This window comes from Elephas maximus, chromosome 1 (genome assembly GCF_024166365.1).
Source record: "Elephas maximus indicus isolate mEleMax1 chromosome 1, mEleMax1 primary haplotype, whole genome shotgun sequence".
NCBI classification, from domain to species: domain Eukaryota; kingdom Metazoa; phylum Chordata; class Mammalia; order Proboscidea; family Elephantidae; genus Elephas; species Elephas maximus.
In genome coordinates this window covers 39,669,863-39,696,613 of record NC_064819.1, presented here as the reverse complement: position 1 = coordinate 39,696,613, position 26,751 = coordinate 39,669,863, and the positions used below count along the sequence as shown (strand labels likewise).

General features: G+C 38.5%; 1 protein-coding gene across 5 annotated transcripts in view; it reads left to right on the top strand.

Annotated features, from left to right (window-relative positions):
- Positions 1–26,751, top strand: part of EXOC2 (exocyst complex component 2) — a 313,056-nt gene that overhangs the window by 122,697 nt on the left and 163,608 nt on the right. For all 5 annotated transcript variants that reach the window (XM_049882080.1, XM_049882096.1, XM_049882088.1 and 2 more), the window contains exons 12-13: positions 4,202–4,327; positions 19,933–20,057. In XM_049882080.1, coding sequence (XP_049738037.1) covers positions 4,202–4,327; positions 19,933–20,057 — 251 coding nt within the window. The remainder of the gene's footprint in view (positions 1–4,201; positions 4,328–19,932; positions 20,058–26,751) is intronic.

Sequence of the window (26,751 nt, the reverse complement as noted above, 5' to 3'; positions counted from 1 at the left end):
TGAAAAACCCAAACCCACTGCCGTCAGTAAAGAAGCTTAGTTAATTTTTTTTTAAGTTTTCGAAGATTTTTTTCTTCTAAGTACATCTGTAGATAAGATATATATATATATATATATATATATATATGTGTGTTTTCTTTGATACACTGGTAAAATTTAACTGGATAATAAGCAGGATATGCATGTTTTCCATTTTGTTCTCACCAGTGGTTTAAAGTTTCAAATTTAAACTTTGAATCATGGAGTTGGAAAATTTTGGAGCTAAAAAAGATTGTAGAATTTTTACAGATGATGAAACGTTGGCCTATGACTCATGGAGCTAAGTAGTTGCAGAACACCATACCAATCGCATAGCCATGAGGACCTCTAGTGGAATCAATCCCTGCCCCAATTGCAAATGTAGGGGGCATTTTTTTTTGTATTAGCCCAAATGAAGACTTAAAGTTTTCATCAAACCTCTAAATAATAACTTCCTAGGAATAGTTCATTTCTAGAGAAAGTTTACTGCCAGGGAAACAAATGACCTCTCAGAATTCATCTTGATGACATATTAAGTTTAGAAGTAACAAAGTCAAATACAATTGTATGAAAACTTCAGTCCCAGTCACCTGCAGAAGGTTCCATTGCAAGCTGGCATTCTGATGGAAAGCTTAAGTTGTGTGTATAATTAAACAATGTCTTGGATCTCAAGGGGCCGATATTTTAGGTTTTCAGAGAGAGATACTGTGTCGCCTCATTTCAATAGTATGTAATCTGCTGGCAGATGAGAGCCTGATACAAGGAAACGTCATAATGGTTTTATAAACATGTATTTTATATAATGTGTATATTTCTCTTAAACACATTAAGAGCTACTGTGACCATATTTTGAGGGGAAACAATCGAGATAAAATAAAACTAATTTTTGTGAATTATTTTAAAACTTTTCGCTGATTTTATTTTACAGAAATTGTTTTTCTTTTGTGGGGTAGAAGTCACGTAAGATCCCTGGTGGTGGTGCAATGGTTAAGCGCTCAGCCGCTAACTGAAAGGTCAGCAGTTCAAACTGACCCAGGAGGAGAGACTTGGCAACCTGTTTCCCTAAAGATTACAGCCCAGGAAACCCTGTGGAGTAGTTCTACTCTCATACAGGGTCACTGTGAGTCAGAATTGACTCGATGGCACATAACAATAGCAACAGAAGTCATGTAATTTAAGTTTAAAAGGAGTGTCAGAATTCTCAGGTTTTTATTTTTTAAACTTTTGACGCTGATAGTGAATAATTAGTGACAGCTGGTATTTGAAATATTTTCATTAGTTCTGTGTCCTAAGCATAATCCCCTTAATTCCATGTAAAGCAATTCATTGTAAGACCTTTTTTTTTTTTTTTGTCAGAAAAGGAGCAAAATGTGAGGGAAGTGGGCTTTTCTTGGATAGTGTCCTCTCAGGCAAGTGTACAGGGCTTATACATCCTCACGCTGCACTGAAGCGCCCTCTTCTGGTCACTTCTCGAAAAATGTCTACGAATGTGTTCAGACGCCCATGAGGCCTGAGGGCATATGTGTCAGTCTGGCTCCCTGATGCTGTGTTGTGCTTGCTGGTGATGCTGGATTACCAATTATGGAGTTAGTTCATGTTAAACTTTCTATTCTTGGCACCGTAGAAAACTGGTGATGTGGTTTCTAATAGAACAGAAGCATACTCTTCATACAGTTTCTGGTTTTAAAACCAAAAAAGTCTTGTAACACTTTCAGAGTTTAAGATTTACTTAAATTAAGCTGTATGAATAATTTAGTATTTAAATTAAAGTTATAGAAACACGAGTTTTGGGGCGATAACTTTCTGCAGATCTACTTAACAATTGTGTTATTAGTAAGAACTGTATATAGTGTACTTTTAGGAAACTAGGAAATGTTTTTCTTCTTAATCATAAATTTATAGTCATGAAGTCCTCAAGAGTAACATGTAACATTTTGAATTAAAGCACTCTTCTTGCATTTTTAATATAAGCTTTTATATAAAATTTTAATGTGATGCTAAGTCTGGGCCCGTTTATATTTCCTTTTAAAGTATGTCATAAATTTATTATCTTGATATTTTGCTGAATTCTACAATCAGTATCAAGGAGAATGAACAGACTTCAAAGGAAAATGTCATATAAATCATTAAAGCTTCCACACACTACTTCCTCTTTATAGAAGAACAGTTATGAAGATATCATTTCTTAACTGTTTATATTTTCTTACTCTCTATTTTTTTTTATCACATATCATTTATTTTGTTGTGTTTTAATATATTGGATTATTCAAATTTTTGCCTTAGATGCAATGTTCTCCCAAGTAGAAATGAATGTGAAGCATTTAGCACAGTAGGTTGAACATAGTAAGTCTTTAATAAAATTCTATCCCACTAAAAGTTCTGTTCAAACAATTTAATTTGCTTCTGTAATACCTGCCTGATAGACTTAGCTGTGAAGATACGGCAGACAGCGTGTGCTGTGCCAGGTACATGGCCTGTGATGGTGGGAGCCCATGCAGTCAGCTCTTCTGCGAGGTCTCCTCAGGTCCACTAGCACCAGTCATGTTACCTGTCACATCACCCCATCACGGCACCTCATAAAATCTCTGTAGTGCACATGTTACTATGCTTTTATTATTTATTGGTCTATTTTCTGCCTCTACAACCAGAATGGAAACACCATATTCATCACTTTATCTCCAGGGCCTGTAATTCCTGGCACATAGGAGGTATTCAGTGAATACTTGTTAAGTGTTACTGAATAGCTAGCATTATCAGTGTCATAAAAGTATTATTGTAATTATGTAAATATGTTTTATCTTTAGCATCTGAAAATAAGTCCATAAGCTTTTGAATTTTTGTGAAGTTGTAAAAGAAACAATAGAATTCTCATTGAATAATTTAGTATTCACTCAGTGTATATTAAGAGAGTTATTTGTGAAAGGTCCAATGAATATGGGGAATTCAGAAATAAAATATTCAGTCCTTATTCCCAAGAAGACAACAGTCTGCTTTGAAGGTAGACATATACTTAAGAGTTAATTAACAATATAAGGTAGACTGTAAAGGCACATGAATTATGTACATTAAAACTGCTGCAGAAAGGGAGAGAAGATAGGTAACACTTTGAGCCTGAAACTTCATGGAATAGCTGTAATTCAAACTGAGTCTTTAAGGATAAGGGTTTAAATGGATGGAGAAAAAGATGAATGAGGCTTTTCAGGTGGAAAGGATAAGGAAAGTGAGGAAAATATAAGATATATTTTCATAGAATATTTAAGGACCTTATGCATAGTAAATATGCTGTAAATATTGAATTCAGATTATTTTGAAGACCTTTGAATGCTCAGCTAGAGCTTAGAATGGTGTTTATAGGTGCCTCATAGAATGAAAAGGCAAGCTTCCGCCACTGAAAGCCACCTTCCTTCTTACCTCCCATAGCAACATGGGATTCCATTCTCACTAGCTCTTGAGATCCATTTAAGAAAATTTGTTTCCTAGTTCTCAGGAAAATTTGAATTGGAAGACACTGGCGAAGACTTTCTCCTAAGGGTTTTCTGGAAGACTTCTGGGAAGAGAATAAAGAGAGCAGTGTTTTAGTGAGGTTAATCCAAGGACACTGAAGAGAGTTTCTTGACCTTAGTGAAATGTTAGCTTCTGAGGCATTACCTTTATGAGGTAAAAAGGACCCAAACTAGGTTGCTGGCATTGGAACTGGCAGCAGAGTCAGAACCCCACATCCCAAAGAAAGAACCCATGGGATTTGGGAATTCCGATGGGAAGGGGGATGTTCAGGGAGAAGACAAAGTTTGCGCACCATTAATAGAAATAGAAGAGTCAGAACTCTGACTTTCTGTTCAAGTCCCAACAAGTTTTTCGAAAACTGATGTCTTCTCCTGATTTTTTATGTTTATGGCATCTCCCCCTAGTTTGCTGAACATGCATTCATAAACTGTACGTAAGCTCCACCATGCAGTTTGTCACACCTCTATATTAAGCAGAAATAATGATCGAATCCCCCAAATCTGTCATAGTGGGGATGACTTTTAAAAGCTATTTAGGGAAAATACCTTTGATTTTGCTTTGTAAATGTTTTATTTAAGAGTGGAGCAATTGAGCAAGAAATAACCTCGTAGATGTAGTCCATAAAATCAACTAGGTAACAATAGATATCGTGCGTACAAGCATCGCCTTTTTCTTTCAGGGGGCCCAGGCCTGCATAGCCCCATGTTGGATCTTGATAATGATGTACGCTCTTCGGTGCTGGGTCATCTTAGTCACACAGCATCACTCAAGAGGGGCAGCAGCTTTCAGCCTGGTCGAGATGACTGTAAGTAGCCACCACTCCCAGTCCCCGCTCCTCGTGCTGTCTTTTAAGTTTGTGCTCTTGTGTAATTTTAAACTTTCTTCTCTTGGAAAATCCAATAGTTGGTGGTGTTACTGCTGCTAAGTATCACCAGCTGTCATCTCTTATGCTTATTAAGTAACTACCTGGTAATTAAATTTAAATAATTAAAATACATGTTACATTTTATATTAAAGAAATGTCATTTGGTCTTTTTATGTTATTGGGCACAGTGTTTATTCATCTTATTTAATTAAAGTCCATGTTATTTTTCTATGGTTGAATTTTTTTAAATACGCCACATAAATTCTATGAGAATTTTTTTTAAGATGAAATTTGCAACAAAAGTAAATTCTATGGTCAGTACAGAGAAATAGACATTTTTTAAATGAATTTTAAAATTTGATTTAGAAGGAAGAATTGGTTGTTAATTAACTAATTGTTAACCATTTTTTCCCCGAGATAATGCATCTCAAATTGTAATGCTGCATTTCTTAACTTTTTTAAATCAGTATTTACCAGTTGACTGTTAACCTAAATGAAACATAAGATGTATTAGTTTTAATACATTCATGCCTCAAACGCTTTAAACACTGGTTGTTTATGACCACAATAACAGATAAAAAATTCAAATAAGGTAATAGAGATACCTTACTTTATATTAAAGTTAATACCTCTTAAAGTTTAAAATACTTTGTTAGTCTTGTAAGTATTGGAGTAGGGAATTTTTCTAACGTTTCATTAATAAATGTGAATGTTCCTCATAAGAACACCATAAAATCAGATGGTTCATTTGCACTAAATAAACGACTTCCATACTGTCAGTTTTCCTTCTCCTTGTCCTGTTCCCATTTCCCATTTCCCATCCAGTCCACCAAGCATTGGTATAAACAATGAAGGACCAGAATCCTTTGCATTCCATGGTGTGGTATGATGTCTAACATGGACCCCTGTCAGCAAATGTAACATGGATCTCACTCCCTTAATTAGTGGGAGTAAATCAGATCTAATATGCCCTTATCTAATTTACTACCACCAGTTGTCAAGCTGACAGGACTTATTCAATTAGAAGTTATACTTGAGGCTGACTGTAATGAATTATATCATCTTGAACAGTTCATATTTATTCTGCCTAGGTTTTATCAAGCCTTTTGAATCTATTAATTTATAATTTTTATCAAATTTGGAAATTTTTAGCCATGATATTCTCAGGCATTTTTTCTGTTCCCTTACCTTTTTCTTGGACTTCAATTACATGTGTGTTAGATATCTAGAGTTCAACCTATTTGACCCAGAGGAGGTTGCCAGGCTCTGGGGCATCCAGAAGAACCAGCCAAACTATTGTTAAGCACATCACTAAGGTTCTTTTCTCCCCACTCCCCATCTTTCTTTTTTTTCCAGATATTGTGTTTTTCATCTCTAGAAGTTCCCTCTTTGTTTTCTCATTATTTTTATGTTCCTTTAAATATTTAAATATAGTTTTAATAACTTTTTTAATGTTCTTGTATGTTAATCCCATCACCTCTGTTATTTCTGGATCTATTTCTACTGACCGATTTTTCTCCTGGTTTCTTGTTATGGTTCGTATTTCTCTGTTTTTTAGCATGTGTAATAATTCTTTATTGTGTCTTGGATATTGTTTATGTTGACATTGTTCAAGGACTGGATTTTGTTTTCTGCTGGGCTTTGTTTTAGCAGGCAGTTTAGTTACTTGCCTATCGGTTTGATTCCTTCAAGCCTTTTGTTAAGCTTTGCTGGAGCAGGTCTGGAGTAGCCTTCTTCAGTCCTACTACCAAGTCATGACTCCTTGGGTATCTACTGAATGCCCCCAGGTAATTGATGAGGACTGTTCACTGTAGTTGCGGAAACCTAGAATGTCTTGCTGCCCTGTATGGTCTCTGGGAATTGTTTAGCTTGAAATTCCCAGGTCGTTCTTTGCCTGTCTTTGTGAAGCTTCACTCTACATATACATGGCCTAGTTCTCAGCACAAGGAGCCCTGGTTGCACAGTGGTTAGAGTGTTCAGCTGCTAGCTGAAAGGTTGGTGGTTTGAACACACCAGCCATTCCATGGGAGAAAGATGAGGGCAGTCTGCTTCCTTAAAGATTTACAGGCTTGGAAATTATGGGGCAGTTCTCCTCCATCGTTTAGGGTTGCTATCAGTTGGAATCAACTCAATGGCAATGGATTTGGTTTGGGTTTAGTACTCAGCAAAGACTTAAGAAGACCCCTATGCAGATTTTTGAAGCTTTATTTCTCAGTAGCTCCCTCTTTTCCAGAACCCCCCTTGTAATTTCCAGTCACCTCACTCTCCTTGAACTCCAGTTTTCATCTTTTCAACTCAGAAAGGCCACTGACCTTGCTTTAGATTCTTCCTTCCTTTGCTTATATTTTCCAGAAATTGCCTGCAGGTAGAAAGGCAGGGCCATCATGGGGCTCACCACAGATGCTTCCTGTCACCTGTGGACCACAGCCCTGTGCTGCCTCTTGTCCAGTGTCTGAAAACAGTTGTTCCATATATTTTTCCCCAGTTTTTCAGTTGTTTATGGCTGCAGGTTAAACCCAATCCCTATTGCTCCATCATGGCTAGAAGTGGAAGTCAAATAATTCAAATTTAATTTCCCTTGAAATTAAATGTTACGGGTTGACTACAATAAACAGTAGGTATAAATAAAGTTGAAGGAAGCATGTTCTTGATTTTTTGACCAAAGCAAAATTTATGAGCTTACATACTTTGAACTTTCTGTTGAAAAAATTGAACATCCCTGCCACATCTTCTTGGTTCCATTCATCAGTCTTAGATAATAATTTTAGAAATTATTTTCTCAGTGATAACAGCATGTGGGAATTTAACTAGGACATGTTGGACTCAATAAGAAAAGAAAATCCTAATTCTTTTTTTAGTTATAGTGATCAGAATTTTGATGACGTAGACTCAGAAGAAATGTTATATACATACATACTTTGTTTTTGTTGTTAGTTGCCATCAAGTCAACTTTGATTCATGGCGACCCCGTGTGTCCAGAGTAGAACTGCTCCATAGGGTTTTCAAGGCTGTGACCTTTCGGAAGCAGATCTCCTAGCCTGTCTTCCAAAGCACCTGTGGACGGGTTTGACCTGCCAAGCTTTCAGTTAGCAGCCGAACATTTAACCCTTTGAGCCACCAGGGACTCCTTACAATACATACGTACATGCATACAAACAAAAGAATTTGCAAATAAGAAAAAAATAATGCATAAGACCCAAGAGACGGTCTCTTTCGTTGGGCAGGATGTTGTAGGAACCTCAGCTATTCCCAAGAAGAACTTTGGTGATTGAGAACCAGCACATTTAAGTAATTGCACAACTTTGCACTCCTTATAATCTAGTTGCACTATTTAATAACTATATTAGCATTTCATACTGTAGTGAACTCAGGCAGAATAATCTTAATAATCTGCTGTCTTAGGGGTGCTGTAACAAATACCACACACTGGGGGGCTTATGAGAACAGAAATTTATTGTCTCAGAGTTCTGGAGCCTGGGAGTCCAAGATCAGGGCATCTGCCTCGTTGATCCCTTCTGAGGCTTTGCAGGAGAATCTGTTCCATGCCTCTTTCCTTGCCTTTGGTAGCTCTAGGTGTCTCTTGGCTAACAGCTGAAGCATCGCATGGCATTCTTCCTGTGTTACTGTGTCTCTTCTCTTATATGAGAACAGCAGTCATATTGGATTAGGACCCAGTTCCTAGGTGGTATAAACACTTAATACACTTAGCTGCTAACTGAAAGATTGGAGGTTTGAATCCACCAAGAGGCACCTCAGAAGAAAATCTTGGTGGTCTACTTACAAAAAAGTCAGCCGTTGAAACCCCAAGGAGCACAGTTCCAGTCTGACACTCATGGGGTTACCATGATTTAGACTTGGTAGCAACTGGTACTCCAGTATGACCTCATGTTAACCTAACCGATAATATCTTCAAAGACTTTCTTCAGTCAGGGTCACATTCACAGGTATAGGAGTTAGGAGTTCAACATACCTTTTTGGAGGACACAATTCAACCCATAATATTTGCCATAAAAAGATTCACCAAAGAAATCTTTTTGGAAACCTTTTGGAATTGGTTTCCTATGTTTGTCTAAATACTATTCGTATTATAAAATCATTTCAATTAGAATACCAACAAGAGAGAAGCTGAGCTTACGTTCTGATTGTTTGTTTTTTAAAATATCTTTTTTCATTTGAATTCTGGAAAGGCAGTGTTCCCCTGTTTTTCTTTGGTGTGAGGGGCACAGAAAATATGACAGACAAATGCTTGAGGCCGGTGGTATGTGTGTATGACTTGTGTCTGTAGGATATAAGGGAATGTAGTGAGCTAGGTCAGACCACACAAAGAGCTAGTCCAGGTTCAAAAGCCAGCCAGGACTGGGTTTTAACTTGTTTTCACTTTAATGTCCTAGCAAAGAGTATAGATGGGAGGGTGGGGCCAAGATGGTGGAGTCAGATGCTTCCTGTGGTCCCTCTTATAACAAAGATCTGAAAAAACAAGTGAATCAGTTATATATGACAGTCTAGGAGCCCTGAACATCAAAGACAAAGTTAAGAAATCAGACCGTGTGGCAGGGAGAGGGAGAGACAGTTCAGAAGCAGCGAGGAGTTACCAGACCTGACCTGGCCTGCACCAGCAGCCTGCAGGCTGGATTGGCTGGTGCACATGGTGAGGCAAGCAGTGGTGCTCAGGATGCATTTTCCACATCGGGAAAAACCGAGCAGCGGAGAGTCTGCTCAAGCCTCCAGAACCAGTGAGACATGGTGCTCAGTCAGCGAAAGATAAGTATAGGTATCTAACCTACCATGCAGGCCAAAAAAAGAAAAAAACCTTTTTGGAAACCACCCCTCTCTCATTTACCTGCCCGCTTCCTGCGCTGCTCTGGGTCCCTGTTCAATTTCAGTGATTGCTGTGCTCCCTGGGCCAGAAGTAGGACCTGTCACACATCCTGAGGCATTCTCCTGATTTTGGAGATGGAACAGATTAAAAACCCATTGCCGTCGAGTCAATTCCGACTCATAGCAACCCTATAGAACAGAGTAGAACTGCTCCATAGAGTTTCCAAGGAGCACCTGGTGGATTTGAACTGCTGACCTTTTGGTTAGCAGCCAAGCTCTTAACCACAGCAACATACATACATAGAGAGAGAGAGAGACAAAGATAGAGAGATTTAACTAGAGAAAATGGCTCACATGGTTGTGGAGGCTGGCAAGTCTCAAGGGTTTCCAGGAACAGATTAACAAACAGGAAAAAATATTCTTTCAGCTCCCCTAAGCTAGGAACTCAGGGCAGGCACAGCCCTTTTCGCCCAGGCACAGGCATACTTATCAATACTTATGCTGAATGTAAATGGACTAAACGCACCAGTAAAGAGACAGAGAATGGCAGAATGGATAAAAAAAAATCCTTCTATATGCTGCCTATAAGACACACACCTTAGACTCAAACACACAAACTAAAACGCAAAAGGTGGGAAAAAATACATCAAGCAAACAACAATCAAAAAATACAGGAGTGGCAATATTAATCTCTGACAAAATAGACTTTAAAGCAAAATCTACCACAAAAGGAAGGACACTATATAACGATTAAAGGGTCAGTACACCAGGAGGGCTCCAAAATACATAAAATAAACTCTAACAGCATTGAAAGTAAAATAGATAGCTCCACAATAATTGTAGGATACTTCAACACACTGCTTTCAGTAAAGGATAGAACATCCAAAAAGAAACTCAATAAAGACATGGAAAATGTAAATGCCACAATCATCCAACTTGATCTTGTAGGCATATACAGAACAATCCACCCAAGAGCAGCCAAATATATTTTCTTTTCCAGCACACGTGGAACATTCTCCAGAATAAACCACATATTAGGCCACAAAGTAAGCCTTAACAAAATCCAAAACATTGAAATATTACAGAGCATCTTTTCTGAACATAAAGCCATAAAAGTAGAAATTAGTAACAGAAAAAGCAAGGAAAAAAAAAATCAAACGTCTGGAAACTGAACAACACCTTGCAGAAAAGCTACTGGGTTATAGAAAAAATTAAGGACAGAATAAAGAAATTCATAGAATCAAATGAGAATGAACACACATCCTACGAGAACCTTTGGGGCACAGCAAAGCAGCACGCAGAGTCAATTTATCGCAATGAATGGACACATCCAAAGAGAAGAAAGGGCCAAAATCAAAACATTAACTCTACAACTTGGACAAGTTGAAAGAGAGCAGCAAAAGAAGCCAGTGGGCACCAGAAGAAAAGAAATAGTAAAAATTAGAGCAGAATGGAATGAAATAGAGAACAGAAAAACAGTTGAAACAGTTAACAAGACCAAAAGCGTGTTCTTTGAGAAGATCAACAAAAGAAAAACAGGAGAGGAAACAAATAACCTGAATAAGAAATGTGATGGCAATATGACAACAGACCCAACTGAAATTAAAAGAACATAACAGAATACTATGAAAAATTTTACTCTAACAAATTTAAAAACTAGAGGAAATGGACAAATTTCTAGAAACACACTACCTAGAATCGGAATCGACTCGATGGCACTGGGTGTTTTTTTTTTTTTAACCAAACCTAACACAAACAGAAGTACAACAAGTAAATAAACCTATAACAAAGGAGAGATTGAAAAGGTAATTAAAAAACTCCCAACGAAAAAAAAGCCCTGGTCCTGACGGCTTCACTGGAGAATTCTACCAAACTTTCAGAGAAGAGTTAACACTACTAAAAGTATTTCAGAGCGTACAAGAATGGAATACTCTCAAACTCATTCTGTGACCACAGCATAACCCTGATAGCAATACCAGGTATAGATACCACAAAAAAAAAATAAATAAATAAAATTATGGACCAATATCCCTCATGAACATAGTTGCAAAAATCCTTAACAAAATTCTAGCCAAGAGAACTCAACAACATATCAAAAAAATAATTCTCCACAACCAAGTAGGATTCATACTGGGTATGCAGGGATGGTTCAACATTAGAAAAACAATCAGTGTAATCTATCATATAAATAAAAGACAAGAACCACGTGATCTTATCAGTTGCTGCAGAAAAGGCATTTGACATAGTCCAACGCCCATTCATGATAAAAACTCTCAGCAAAATAGGGCTAGAAGGGAAATTCCTCAGCATAATAAAGGGCATTTCTACAAAGCCAAGAGCCAACATCATCCTAAATGGAGAGAGTCTGCAAGCATTCCTCTTGAGAACAAACCAGACAAGGATGCCCTTTATGAGCACACTTATTCAACATTGTGTTGGAGGTCGTAGCCAGGCTAGAAAAAGAAATAAAGGGCATCCAAATTGTAAGGAAGAAGTAAAAGTATCTCTATTTGTAGATGATATGATCTTATATATAGATGACCCTAAAGAATCCAGAAGAAAACTACTGGAACTAATAGAAGATTTCAGCAAAGTATCAGGATACAAGATAAACATACAAAAATCAGTTGGGTTCCTCTACACCAACAAAGAGAACTTCGAAGAGGAAATCACCAAATCAGTACCATTTACAGTAGCCCCCAAGAAGATAAAATACTTAGGAATAAATCTAACCAGAGACATAAAAGACCTATACAAAGAAAACTACAAGACACTACTGCAAGAAACCAAAAGAGACCGACATAAGTGGAAAAACATACCTTGCTCATGGATAGGAAGATTCAACATCATGAAAATGTCAATTCTACCCAAAAGGATCTACAGATACAATGCAATCCCGATCCAAATTCCAATGACATTTTTTAATGAGTTGGGGAAACAAATCAGCAACTTCTTACGGAAAGGGAAGAGGGCCCAGATCAGTAAAGCGTTACTGAAGAAGAAGAAAATGGGAGGCCTCACACTATCTGATTTTAGAACCTGTTATACTGCCACGGTAGTGAAAACATCCTGGTACTGGTACAACAACAGATACATATACCAATGGAACAGAGGACAGAATCCAGATGTAAATCCATCCACCTATGAGCAGCTGATATTTGACAAAGGCCCAAAGTCTGTTAATTGGGGTAAAGACAGTGTCTTTAACAAATGGTGCTGGCATAACTGGATATCCATCTGTAAAAAAATGAAACAAGATCCATACCTTACACCATGCACAAAAACTAACTCAAAATGAATCAAAGACCTAAATATAAAATCTAAAAGGATAAAGATCATGGGAGAAAAAATAGGGAGAACACTAGGGGCCAGAATATATCTCCTAAACAGAATACAAAACATAACAATGCACAAACACCAAAAGAGAAACCAGATAACTGTGAGCTTCTAAAAATCAAACACGCTCATCCAAAGACTTGACCAAAACAGAAAAAGAGACAACCTACAGACTGGGAAAAAAATTTTCGGCTACTACATATCAGATGAGGGTCTAATCTTTGAAATTTATAAGATACTGGAAAACTCCAACCACAAAAAGACAACCCAATCTAAAAAATTGGCAAAGTATATGAATAGGTACTTCACCAAAGAAGACATTCAGGCGGCTAGCAGATACATGAGGAAATGCTCATGATCATTAGTCATTATAGAAATGCAGATCAAAACTACAATGAAATACCATCTCAACCCAACAAAGCTAGCATTAATCCAAAAACCACAAAATAATGAATGCTGGAGAGGTTGTGGAGAGACTGGAACACTTATACACTGCTGGTGGGAATGTAAAATCGTACGGCCACTTTGGAAGTTGATTTGCCACTTACTTTAAAAGCTAGAAGTACCATATAATCCAGCAGTCTCACTCGTTGGAATTTTTCCTAAAGAAATAAGAGCTGTCACATGAGTAGACTTGTGCACACCCATGTTCACTGCAGCACTGTTCACAATAGCAAAAAGATGGAAACAACCTAGGTGCCCATCAATGGATGAATGGGTAAACAAATATGGTATATTCACACAATGGAATACTATGCAAAGATAAAGAACAATGATGAATCCGCGAAACATCTCATAACATGGATGAATCTGGAAGGTATTATGCTGAGTGAAATTAATTGGTTGCCAAAGGACAAATATTGTATGAGACCACTGTTACAAGTACTCAAGAAAAGATTTAAACAGAAGAAAACATTCTTTTATGGTTACGAGTGGGGGAAGGGAGGGAGAGGAGTACTCACTGACTAGATAATAAACAAGAATTATCTTAGGTGAAGGCAAGGACAACACACAGTACAGGGGAAGTCAGCATCACTGGACTAAACCAAAAGCTGAAAAGTTCCCTGAACAGAACGAAACACTTTAAGGGACAGTGTAGCAGGGGTGGGGGCCTGGGGACCATGGTTTCAGGAGACATCTAGGTTAATTGGCATAACAAAGTAAGAAAATATTCTGCATCCCACTTTGGTGAATGGTGTCTGGGGCCTTAAATGCTTGCAGGTGACCATCTGAGGTACATCAATTGGTCCCAACCCACCTGGAGTGAAGGAGTATGAAGAACTCCAAAGACACAATGAAAATATGAGCTCAAAAGACAGAAAGAGCCATAGAAACCACAGATTCCATCTCCATCAGCTTGAGACCAGGAGAACTAGATGGTGCCTGGCTACCACCAATGACTGCCCTGATAAGGAACACAGCAGAGAGTCCCTGATAGAGCAGGAGAAAAGTGGGGTGCAAAACTCAAATTTCTAGTAAAAAGACCAGACTTGATGGTCTGACTGAGACTGGAGGAACCCCAGAAGACATGGCCCCCAGACTCTCTGTTAACCCAGAACAAAAATTATTCCTGAAGCCAACTCTTCAGACAAAGAATAGAATGGAGGATAAGACATAAAATGATACTCATGAAGAGTGTGCTTCTTATTCTTAGTTCAGGTAGTGGGCAGCTCCGGTCTGGAGGCAAGATGAGAAGGCAGAAAGGGATAGAAGCTGGCTGAATGGACTTAGGAAATCCCAGGTGGAAAGGAGAAATGTGCAGTCACATTATAGGGATAGCAATTGGAGTCACATAACAAGGTGTGTATAAATTTTTGCGTAAGAAACTAACTTGCACTGTAAACTTTCTCCTAAAGCACAATATAAAAAAAAAAAAATACAGTTGGATTTCTCATGGTTTAAAAAAACAAAACATTGTCTAATAGAATCATGATAATCCTATAGGACAGAGTAGAACTGCCCCATACGTCTCCAAGGCTGTGAATCTTTAAGGAAGTAGACTGCTCTACCTTTCTTCCGAGGAGTGGCTGGTGTGTTCAAACTAACTTTTTGATTAGCAGCCAAGCTCTTTAACCACTGCACAAACAGGGCTCCTTTTTCTCACAGTAGGGGTGTACAAAACAATCGTCAGCATAACAGTATAGTTGCAAGGAGGAGCCCAGATGTTTCAAAAAACATTATTCTTGGGGAACATAACTATTTAAGAGTGTATTTTCTACCCTATAAGCTTTAGGTATTCTTGTTCTGTTTCCGACCTTGTCATTGGGCCCATGAGATGCCTGGCCATAGCCTAAGCTGTGGAGGGTGCTGCTGCCGTTTTGAAACAGCTAGTCTTTATCAGTGACTGTTGGGGAAACCAGTCTATTATAGCTCTCTGTCTCAGATGAAATACACTTTGCATGTCATTAGATTGATCTCATATCACTCTTATTACTTGTTTAATTGACTGTCTTTATTAGACTCTAAGCTCTCTGAAGGCATATACGAAACCTGTTCAACTTTGTTGTTTTTAGGTGCTGTGAAGTCAGTTCTGACTCATAGCAACTCTATGTACAACAGAATGAAACATTGTAAGGTCCTGGTCCATCCTCACAATTAATTGCTGTTTGAGCCTATTGTTGCAGCCACTGTGTCCACCTTGTTGAAGGTCTTTTCTCTTTTGTCACTGACCCTGTACTTTACCAAGCATGATGTCCTTCTCCAGGCACTGGTCCCTCCTGATAACAAGTCCAAAGTAAGATGAAGTCTCCCCTGCCTTGCTTCTGTGGAGCATTCTGGCTGTACTTCTCCAAGACAGTCATTCGTTCTTCTGGGAATGCCATGATATGTTCCGTTTTTATCGCCAATAGCATAATTCAGAGACATCAATTCTTTTTCTATCTTCCTTATTCATTGTTTAGCTTTCACAGTCATGTGAGGGGATTGAAAACGTTACGACTTGGATCAGGCGCACCTTAGTCCTCTGAGTGACATCTTTGCTTTTGAATACTGTAAAGAGATCTTTTGCAGCAGGTTTGCCCAATGCAGTGCGTTGTTTGGTTTCTTGACTTCTGCTTCCATGAGGGAAACCCTGGTGTAGTGATTAATAGCTATGGCTGCTAACAAAAAGGTTGGCAGTTCGAATCCACCAGACGCTCTTTGGAAATCCTGTGGGGCAGTTCTGCTCTGTCCTATGGGGTCACTATGAGTCGCAGTCAACTTGATGGCAGAGGATTGGGCTTCCATGAGGGTTGATTGTGGATCCAAGTAAGAGTAAACCCTTGACAACTTCAGTCTTTTCTCCATTTGTCATGATGTTTATTGGTCCAGTTGTGAGGATTTTTGCATTCTTTGTGTTGAGGCATAGTCCATACTGAAGGCTGTAGTCTTTGATCTTCACCTTCATCGGTAGGTCCTCTTCACTTTGAGCAAGTAAGATTATGTCATCTACATATTGCAGGTTGTTAATGAGTCTTCCTCCAATCCTGATGCCGCGTTGTTCTTCATATACTCCGGCTGCTCAGATTATTTGCTCAACATACAGATTGAATAAGTATGATGAAAGGATTCAACCTTGTCACACGCCTTTCTTGATTTTCAACCACGCAGTATCCCCTTGTTCTGTTCTAACGATTGCTTCTTGGTCTATGTACAGGTTCCTCACGAGCACAATTAAGTGTTCTAGAATTCCCATTCTTCACAATTTTATCCATAATTTGTTATGATCCCCACAGTCCGATGCCTTTTCATAGTTGATAAAACACTGATAAACACCTTTCTGTTATTCTCTGCTTTCAGCAAAGATCCGTCCAACATCAGCATTGCTATCCCTCATTCCAGCCCTCATCTGAATCCGGCTTGATTTTCAGGCAGTTCCCTTCTGGAATACTGCTTCAACTGCTTTTGAATGATCTTCAGCAAAATTTTACTTGCGTGTGATACTAATGATAATTGTTTGATAATTCTTGCATTTTGTTGGATCACCTTTCTTTGGAATGGGCAGAAATATGAATTTTTTCCAGTTGGTTGGTCAGGTATCTGTCTTCCAGATTTCTTGGCATAGATGAGGGAGCGCTTTCAATGTTGCATCCATTTGTTGAAACATCTCAATTGGTATTCCATTAATTCTTGGAGCTTTCTTTCTTTTTTTTTTTTTTTTACACCATAACCTTCAGTGAAGCTTGGACTTCTTCCTTCGATATAATTTGCTACCTCTTGAAATGGGTGAATGTTGACCAGTTCTTTTTGGTACAGTGATTCTGTGTATTTCTTCCATTGTCTTTTGATGATCCCTGCATTATTCAGTATTTTTCAGTTTTTTAAGGTTGAGAAATGTCGAACATTTTCTTCACTTTTGTATTTCTCACTCCAGGTCTTTGCACATTTCATTATAAAATTTTACTTTGTCTTCATGAGCTGCCCTTTGAAATATTCTGGTCAGCTCTTTCACTTGATTTCTTCTGTTCTCTTTGACTGCTCTGTGTTCTGGGGCAAGTTCCATAGTCTCTTCTGAGGTCCATTTTGGCCTTTCTTTCCTATCTTTTAATGACCTTTTGCTTTCTTCATGTATGATGTCCTTGATGTCATCCCACAACTTGTCTGGTCTTCAGTCAGTAGTGTTCACTGCATCACATCTTTTCTTAAAGAGGGACTCTAAATTCAGGTGAAATATACTCAAGGTCATACTTTGGCTCTTGTGGACTTGTTTAAATTTTCTGCAGCTTCAACTTGAACTTGCATATTAGCAATTGATGGTCTGTTCCACAGTCGGCCCCTGGCCTTGTTCTGACTGTTCAACATTAGTGGTGAACAAAATAGATAGATCTTGGAGTTTAGCCAGATGCTTTGCACGTGGTTGATATACAACAAATGTTGGTTGAATAAAACCAAATGTACAATGTGCATTTCAATAAAAAAAATCATGCCTTTCAACATGTGAAAGCTACATTTGAAACTTTTGCCCAGAACTCATATCACATACAAAGGACCATTATCACTAATAAAGAGGCTTACTGGTTGCCCTGTAGTCAGTTCTAACTCGTGGCAACCCCATGTGATACAGAGTATAACTGGCTGGTAGGGTTTTCTTGGTTGTAATCTTTGTGGAAGTAGATTGCCAGGCCTTTCTTATGTGACGTCACTGGTGAGTTTGAACAGTTAGCCTGTAAGTTAGTAGACTAGTGCAAACCATTTGTGCCACCCAGGGACCTAAAGAAGTTCTACAGGCACAAAAAGAAAGTCTGAATGGCTCTTTATCACATGAACAGATGCTCAGCCCCACTCATAAAAAAGAAAACAGAGAGAGAGAGGCAGTGTAACTTCCAGGAGATAGTAGATAGGCAAAAACCCAAAGTAGTGAAGATTTTGTTTTGGTATTTATTTGTTTTGTTCATTGGCGAGGTTATAAATAAGCAGGTGCTTCCAGGTGTTGCTGGTGGGAATTTAAATAACCCCAATGGATGGCAATGTGATAATACCTACCAAAACTACAACTCCGTATGCTCTTTGACCCAGCAATTCACGTTCTGGGAGTTTATTCTACACCTGCACTTGCGCTGGTGCTAAATAATACAGGTACAAAATTATTCACCGAAGTACATGTTGTAACTGCAAAAATTGGGAGCAGTCTTGTTCCTTAAGAGGAGACTTGTTCAGTTATGATACATACTAACTGTGAAATACTGTGTAACTGTGGGCAGAAAAGGAGGAAGGGCTTTATATATGAATGTGGAAAGAACTCTAGGATGCATTGTTAAATGAAAAAAGCCAAAGGCCAAAAGAGTGTGTTTAGAATGCATTTGTGTAAAAAGGAAAAAAAAAAAAAAAAAACAGGCAGAAAGAACAGTTGGGAGGGGGAGCATGTGGGGTCTCCATGAGTCGGAATATCTCGATGGCAATGTGTTTTTGGGTTTTTTTAGTACACGTATAAAACACTTCAAAAAGAATCACAGGAAACTAATAACAGTGGTTTCTTCTCGCTGGGGGTGGGAATTTTGCAAATGGGGGTAGGGGTATATACCTGCTTAATTTTATTATTTAGCAATGTATTATCCAGAAAAATATTAAACACATAAAAATAAATAAGGAACACTCATCCCTCACTGGAATAACAACAACAAAACTTTTGGCTTAGGGAAGTTGGTGGTTGAGAAGGAGTTAATAAAAGTACCCTTCCCTTAACCTGATATTTCCCTAATCTGAGGCTGACCCATCCTTGCAGTTGCTGAATATCAGATAGAACTGACCCTTGAGCATTCTTGATTATTGCTGTGACATTGGCTCAGCGATCCAGCTGAGCTACAGTAGGGACAGTGCTGCAGTTTTCCCATTCTCAGCTCAGAAGCAGGACAGCAGGGGGTCCAGGAAACAGCCTGGAGGGAAGTTAAGGGAAGTGAGGGCTCCAGCAGAGAGGAGACAGGGAGAAGGGCAGGAGATGGTAATCACTGGGTAAAGAAAGAGGAGGAGATTGGAGAATGGGAATGGTCACTAAGTTAGTACATTTGTTTTTTATTCCCACAAACTTATTCTTCTCGTAAGACATCTATAATTCCTTATTTCCCAGTTACTGTAATAACTGTATTAAGTGATGTGTAACCCAACAGGTGTCAATGTTTTTTATTTTTTCGTAAATTTCTTTGCAATAAGTGGAGTTATTCCTGATGTGGTTTTACTTGAGTATGTTCCTTTATGACAGCTTTCACCACTAGGCTGTGTAGTGGGGTTTCTAATAGATAAAACACTCATTGCTGTCAGGTCAATTCTGACTCATAGTGACCCTATGGGATAGAGTAAAACTGCCCCATATGGTTCCAAAACGGTAATCTTGATGGCAGCAGACTGCCACATCTTTCTCCCACAGAGCGCTTAACCACTAGACCACCAGGTCTTCTAACAGGTTGATATTCGCCTTGAACTTAGTTACTGGCTATGGGACAGCCTCTGCCTTTGCCTTATTTTGGTTGAAGGTGTGACTTTCTGAAGAGGACCATGAAGTCCTGAGAACAACCAGATGAAGAGCTAAAGCTACCTCCTTTGAGATGCCCTCCCTGCTTCTGATGTTCTGCCTGCCTGGCCTTCTGCCATGGCCGCTGCCCTTCGAGTTAGTGTGATGCTCAGATAAGGTCTGTCCTCATCAGAAGGGAAAAACAAAAGGCAGATTGGAGACCCCTGTCTTACGGTGTACTCACAGGGGTTGGATACTGGAAGGCATCAGTAGTATGGTATGAAAAGAAAATATTTTTGTAACTGCAAAGTAAAGCCATGCAGCTAAAGTGGTGCACTACTTGATTCTACACACATGTTGGCTAATTTTAGTGTGTATTTTATTTTTAGACAGTGTAGAAGCAGTCTGTTCAAATAGATCTTTCTTCTTGATTCAGAAGTATATTCATAGATCAATTCTTCCCCTTTAGCATGGAGATACAAAACTCCCCACCGGGTGGCGTTTGTTGAAAAACTGACCAAGCTGGTTTTAAGTCAGCTGCCTAACTTCTGGAAGCTCTGGATTTCATATGTGAACGGAAGCCTTTTCAGTGAGGTACGTACAGGAATTTGACTATAGATGGAACTAAGTCCTTGTGAATTTTTAGAATTAAAGATTTTTTATTTTGAAGTGATTTTAAAGGCTTTTGTATTTTGTATTACAAGGTTAATGAAGAGCACTTACAAAGCTTAACTCTTAATAGCTGTATGACTGTGAACAAGTTATTTAATTGTTCTGTGACTCAGTTTCCTCACCTGTAAAAAGAGAATAGTACTACCATCTATCCCAAAAGGTAGTTGTGAGGATTAAATGAGATAGTCAGTAAAAGAAGAAAAGAGAACTTGAAGTATTTTTGAGCGTTCAGAATTGAGCATAATGCCAGTTTGGTCAAATCATGGATGAACGTGTGCAGTGAGCAAATTATAAAACAAGGATAAAGTGTTTGTGGCTTGTACGTGGGTCCAAAATAATCCATATAATTACGGAGTTTCCTATCTGGAAAGAATTTAAAGGTCATGGAATCTAGTCACATTATGATCAGCCTGCAAAATTTTTTACAAAGCTTTAAACTTTCATGAGTTTCACATTTACTTAGTGTCTTCTTTATAATATACTTGGTAGTATAGAGAGTGTGAACATAATGACTGACTTTTCTTTGCAATGTATGGAAATCAGACTCATCACTTTATAACCTCACTCAAAGTCTCCATGAAAGGCTCCCTGGGACCTGGAATGTTGATTATAACACAGTTTGCTCAGAGCTGCTGAGGAGGCCCTGTCCTTTAAGATCCAGATGTACAGGTCTAGTGCGAGGTCTCCGTGGGGAGCTCTTCACAGCCCCGGCAGATGTTGGAGATTGAGGGATCTTCCTGAGGTTAAAGGCTTCTTTTGAACTCGCCAGCACAGAAGGTCGATGTGGACAAGGGCTACAACCATTTTAGCTTTTTTTGCACAAAGGCACAACTTTAGTAGTTCAAGACCTTTCCTCCTCTTGCAGAGAAGAGCAGTCAACATCGGTCCTGCAGGGATTTGTCCAGACCCATTCGTCCATGGACATGAAGTAACGCTAGTATTAAAGAAACAGAGTTGTTCTCTGGAAGCTTTTTTTACCCTTTGTCTATTTAAATTCTTATTTTCCCACTCTCTTGTCTTTTAAACCTACTAGATCCCTGGATCTTAGTGTGTGAGAATGCTTATTAACCCAAACCATAAGACTTTTAATTCAACACTACTCTTCAGTGATGAAAACAGTAGTCCCCAGTCTCTTAAGCATGACTTATCAGTGTATTTTTTCTTCCTTTAATTGAGCTTTGTTAGTTTACTTTATAAGTGAATATCCAAATATTAAATTATAGCAATAAATAATGTATGTCACAACTTCCTTATCTTCTTTTTGTATCTCTTGGTTATGTAAAGCTCTGTTGAGAAGATAGCTCTACAGAGAACAGTCCTTCTTTGTCAAAAAGTGAATGTTGGGTTTCGCTGGTCTTCTTTAGTGCAAAGCAGCTTATTGGTGGCTTAGAAAGAGAGGGTTTTAATTTCAGCTTTGCATGTATCCTGAGGAGTTTTCTTCATGTTCAGCTCTCTATGTGTCAAGTTATCACTCTGCATTTTCATTCATCTCAGCTCCATGAGAATTGCATGGTTCAGTGCTGAACACAGGCTCTGAGTTTCTTCCTCTGCCACGCGGGAACAGCTGCAGCGCTGTTATGACTTCCTTTCCTTATCGTCTCCATCTGAGACCAGACTGCTTGTGAGGATGGGGAAGGCTGGGTGCTTCCGTATCATTGCCAATGGGCGGAAGGGCCACAGCCTTTTTACAGAAGATTATTGCCATCCGATATAGATTGCATATTAGCTTTGACTCACCTCCCAGTGCTACTTCTATAGGGCTGGTTGTGTCTAGAGCAGCATCTGGCAGATATATGAGTTGGTTCTTATTTTTAAGAATAAATATTTATTCCAGTATTTGAAATCTCATTTCCCTGGCACATAGTAAGTGTTCAGCGAACATTTGTTTAATAGCATTAAAACATGCTGGACAGATGAGGGTAGTGCTGAGTAATGCCAGGGTGGACTAACTCACCTAAAGGATTAGTCCCTTAGGAAATGGATTTTACACCCAGTGACTGCTGGTTTCCATCAAGTGTTTCCTCTCAGCCTCATCAGTTCCTGTAGTGGTCCACCTCATGTGGACAGTAGTGAGCTTATTTTGAGTCCTTTTAGAATTTGTAAAATTCCAAGAGTTTCAGATTTGGGGATATTTTAGTGCAAAGAGAATATATTTTTCTTCCTAAAAGGCCATACCTAGTTTTAGTAAAAATATAAATATTTGATTAAAAAAAAAAACACCAAACCAAACCCATTACCACTGAGTTGATTCCGACTCATAGCGACTCTATAGGACAGAGTAGAATTGTCCCATGGGGTTTCCTAGGAGCTGCTAGTGGATTTGAACTGCTGACCTTTTGGTTAGCAGCCGAGCTCTTAACCATTGCGCCACTGATGAAAAATTAAGTGAGCTACTTCAGAACAACACTAGCATTAAAAAAAATTGTTTTAATTAGTTGTATTGAGTTGGATATGCCTAAGGTATTTCTGCCTATTAAATGTTTATAAAGGTTTATTAAAAGTTTGTGGTAATAATTATTAACAAAGTATAATTATCTTTACAAATGTAGGCATGTTTTTAAACTGTTTGCCCTCCACTGAAAGGCTAGACACACACCAAAGGGAAGTAGAAAGGAATGAAGGAGTTATGAAAGTACGTTCACTCATGTGAATCTTATGAATGAAAGTTGGAAACAAATTAATATTGGAAAGAGTTCTGGGGTTTTTGATAGTTGGTGTTTAACCTCTATAAGGAGCCCTGGTGGCACAATAGTTAAGTACTGGACTGCTAACCAAAAGGGTGGTAGTTCAAACCCACCCAGTGGCTCCATGGGAGAAAGGGCTGGCGATCTGCTTCTGTGAAGATTATAGTCTAGGAAACCTATGGGGCAGTTTTACTCTGTGACATGGGATTGTTATAAGTCAAAATCGACTGGATAGTGTACAACAACACAATTTAACTTAATACAAAAAAAGGTTTGTAATATTTAAACACAGTATACTTGGAATTTCTTACTTTTCTTGTTATAGAACTATCCTGTTTTATTAAGTGCCCGTCCGTTGAAGATTTAGGTGGTGTTTCCAACAGTTTAAAAAATAGTCAGTTCTACAAACCAGTCAGGCCCATGTGAAGTAACATATGTGAATCAAAACAGTGAAATCTAGCCGTTGGTCTTACCACAAAGTAGTTTTGGTCTGTGTGTGCAGGAAAGCGTTAAGGTTTTTAGTTAACGAAATGGTGAATAGAAGGTTAAGATCTCACCTTTAGATATATTTTAATACAGTGTATTTTTGGATGAAAATCTTTAATGCATCAAAATAATTTTTAAACATTAGGAATCAGCATTTTAAAAATTCTCATGACTCATAGTATGTAAATTAAAATGTACTTTATGTTGCAAAAGAAGATTTTTCTTTTAAAAATAGGACAAACCTTCCCTAATTTCAATACGTTGGACACACTCCATTAAATTTAAACAATGAATGGCTATTTTTTAATTAAAAATTACAAAGCGTATGCCTTGTAACTAATTTCCCCCTCTACTTTTCATATCTTTAGAGACAAGTACGTGTAGTTTGCAAAATTATTCTGTCTAGTAGATGTGATTATTTGGTAGACAAAATTCTTCTGGTTAAATTTAACCTTACTTTTGATAGGATGTTTTCTAGCCACTGATTTTCACTTTTTTCTTTGGTTTAAAAGTATTTAACAGAACACATGACTGTGAAGGGATCTTTCAGTTGAATAGGCCAACTATAGACAAAGTTCAGTGTTAGGGACTGTGGCGCAACAGCTACAGAAAAGACACTGCCTGATGATCAAGGCACTTAGGATTTTATAGGGAGACTAAGTCCTGGCATGACCCTCAACTGAGGCAAAATGAGGTGTGATGGCCTTTCTTCCTGAGTCCAGGTCCCTCCTCCAAGGCAGGCCACTGGGTCATGACACAGAGTAAGGGCTATAGGGTGACATCCCATAGACGCCAGGATTCTGAGCAGCCGGCAACAGTCCTCTCAGCCTCCAGCACACACAGGAAACTTGCACACCTTTGTTTATCCCTTCTATTGACTTCTTAAATCTCCAGGAGAAAAATTGAGTGTGCTGGACTTTTCAGGAGCATATATATCATCTAGGGTTTTGCCTGGCAGATCTCCAGCAAAGGACCAGTCTGTTATGTTGAGACCCATGACGTCCGGCTTTTTAAAGAAGGTTTTTAGAGCAACCTACTGGTTTTGGGAAACCTTGGTGACATAGTGGTTAAGTGCTATGGCTGCTACCCAAGAGGATGGCAGTTTGAATCCATCACGCACTCCTTGGAAACTGTATGGGGCAGGTCTCTTCTGTCCTGTAGGGTCACTATGAGTTGGAATCGACTCAGTGGCAGCGGGTTTGGTTTTTTGGTTTTAGTGACCTTCAGTGCTTTCTTAAGTAGATTCAGGGATAGCCTGAAGAGTCCTAACTCCAGGTGATCATTACCATGGTATCTTTTGAATACCCTTTAGGTGAAATGAGTTCCTTTATGTGACCTTTGGCCATAGTTGTTCTTTTTTTTTTATCTTTAAGTCGTTTTTATTTTCCTTTTTTATGCTTTTTAGTATTTCACAACATTTCTACCTTGAGTACTTTTTTCTTTTAATAATATTTCATTGAGTTTTTGGTGAAAGTTTACATAGCAAGTTAGGTTCCCTTTTGACAATTTCCATACAAATTGTTCGGTGACATTACTTACATATATCACAGTGTGTTAACATTCTCCTTAATTGTGTTCTGTTCGTTCCCTTTCTAGTACTCTGGTTTCTCTGCCCCCTTACCTTCACATCTTCGCTTTTGAGTAATTGTTGACCTTTTGGTCTCATACCGTTGGTTTTTAAGTAGGGCACTGATCTTACGGGCAATGTTCTGTATTTTGTGCGGCGCTCTGCTGTTTCCTAAAAGGTGATCTGAGGGAATAATCTTGGTTCTGGGTTTAAAGAGTGTCTCACGGTGATAGTCTTAGGAAGTCCTCTGTTCTCTACTATCCCAGTTTTGTTTGGCTTTTTTTTTTTTTTAAATAAGAATTAGAGTTCTCCATATTTTTCTTCCATTCTGTCTGGGACCAACTATTGTGACCCTGGTCAGAAAGGTCAGTGGTGGTAGCTTTTATCTGTTTTCGGAGCCCTGGTGGCACAGTGGTTAAGAGCTGTGGTGAGCTATGGCTAACCAAAAGGTCAGCAGTTCTAATCCACCAGTCACTCTTTGGAAACCTTATGGGGCAGTTCTCCTCTGCCCTGCAGGGTGGCCATGAGTTGGAATCGACTCGACAGCAACAGGTTTTTTGGTTTATCTGTTGTCACACCGCTTCCTATCTGTATACCAGTTTGCCTGTACTCATCCATATGCACTCACTCATTTTTACTTTGGTTGGGCTGTGCTCACTAACATCCACATTCAGTGCCAATTTTCCCATCACCAAAAATAATGAGTCTCTACGGTCTAAAGCGTACTTCTCCCTCCCCCCTTCTTTCCCTGGCAATCGCCAGTGAACATTGGTCTCTCTGTATGTATTCTTGTCTTCTTATAAAAGAGAGATCATACAATAGTTGTCCTTATATGCTTGACTTATTTAAATTAGTATTATGCCCTCTAGGTCCATCCATATTATAATATATTTTGTGGATTCATCATTATTCTTACGGTTGCATAGTATTCCGTTGAATGTATGTACCACAGTTTGCTTATCCATTCATCTGTTGATGGGCACTGTGGTTGTTCCCATTTATTTGCTATTATGAATAAAGCAGCAATGAACATAGGTGTGCACATGTCTGTTCTTGTCATTATTTTCAGGTCTCTAGGGTATATACCTAGAAGTGGGATTGCTGGATTATACGATAGTTCTGTTTCTAGCTTTTTGAGAAATCACTGTACCATTTTCCGTAGTGGTTATACCATTTTACAATCCTAGCAGCGATTAAAGGTTCCAGTCTCCCCACATCCTTGCCAACATTTGTTGTTATTCTGTTTTGTTTTGTTTTAATTTTGTTAATCAGTGTCTTTTTAGCCAAGGTAAGATGATATCTCCTTATAGTTTTGATTTGCATCTCTTTAATGGCTGATGGTATTGGCCATTTTGAATCAGGCAGTCGTATGGTCTACTGTGCTGGGAATGACAAGTTGAGAAGGAATGGCATCACATTCATCTTCAAAAAGAACACTTTAAGATCTATCCTAAAGTACAGCACTGTCAGTGATAGGGTAGTATCCTATAAGGAAGACCAGTTAATATTATTCAAATTTATGCCGTAACCACTATTGCCAAAGATGAGGAAATTGAAGATTTTACCAACTTCTGTAGTCTGAAATTGGTCGAACATGCAATTCAAGAGGCATTCATAATTACTGGTGATTAAAACGGTGGAGTTGGAAACAAAGAAGAAGGATCAGTAGTTGAAAAATATGGAGAAGTGATACAAATGATGCCAGGGATTGCATGATAAAATTTTGCAATACCAATGATGTATTTATTGTAAATACCTTTTTTATACATGTGGTTCTCACCAGATGAAAAGCACAGGACTCAAATCAACTATATCTGTGGAAAGAGACAATGGAGAAGCTCAATATCATCATTCAGAACATGGCCAGGGACCAACAGTG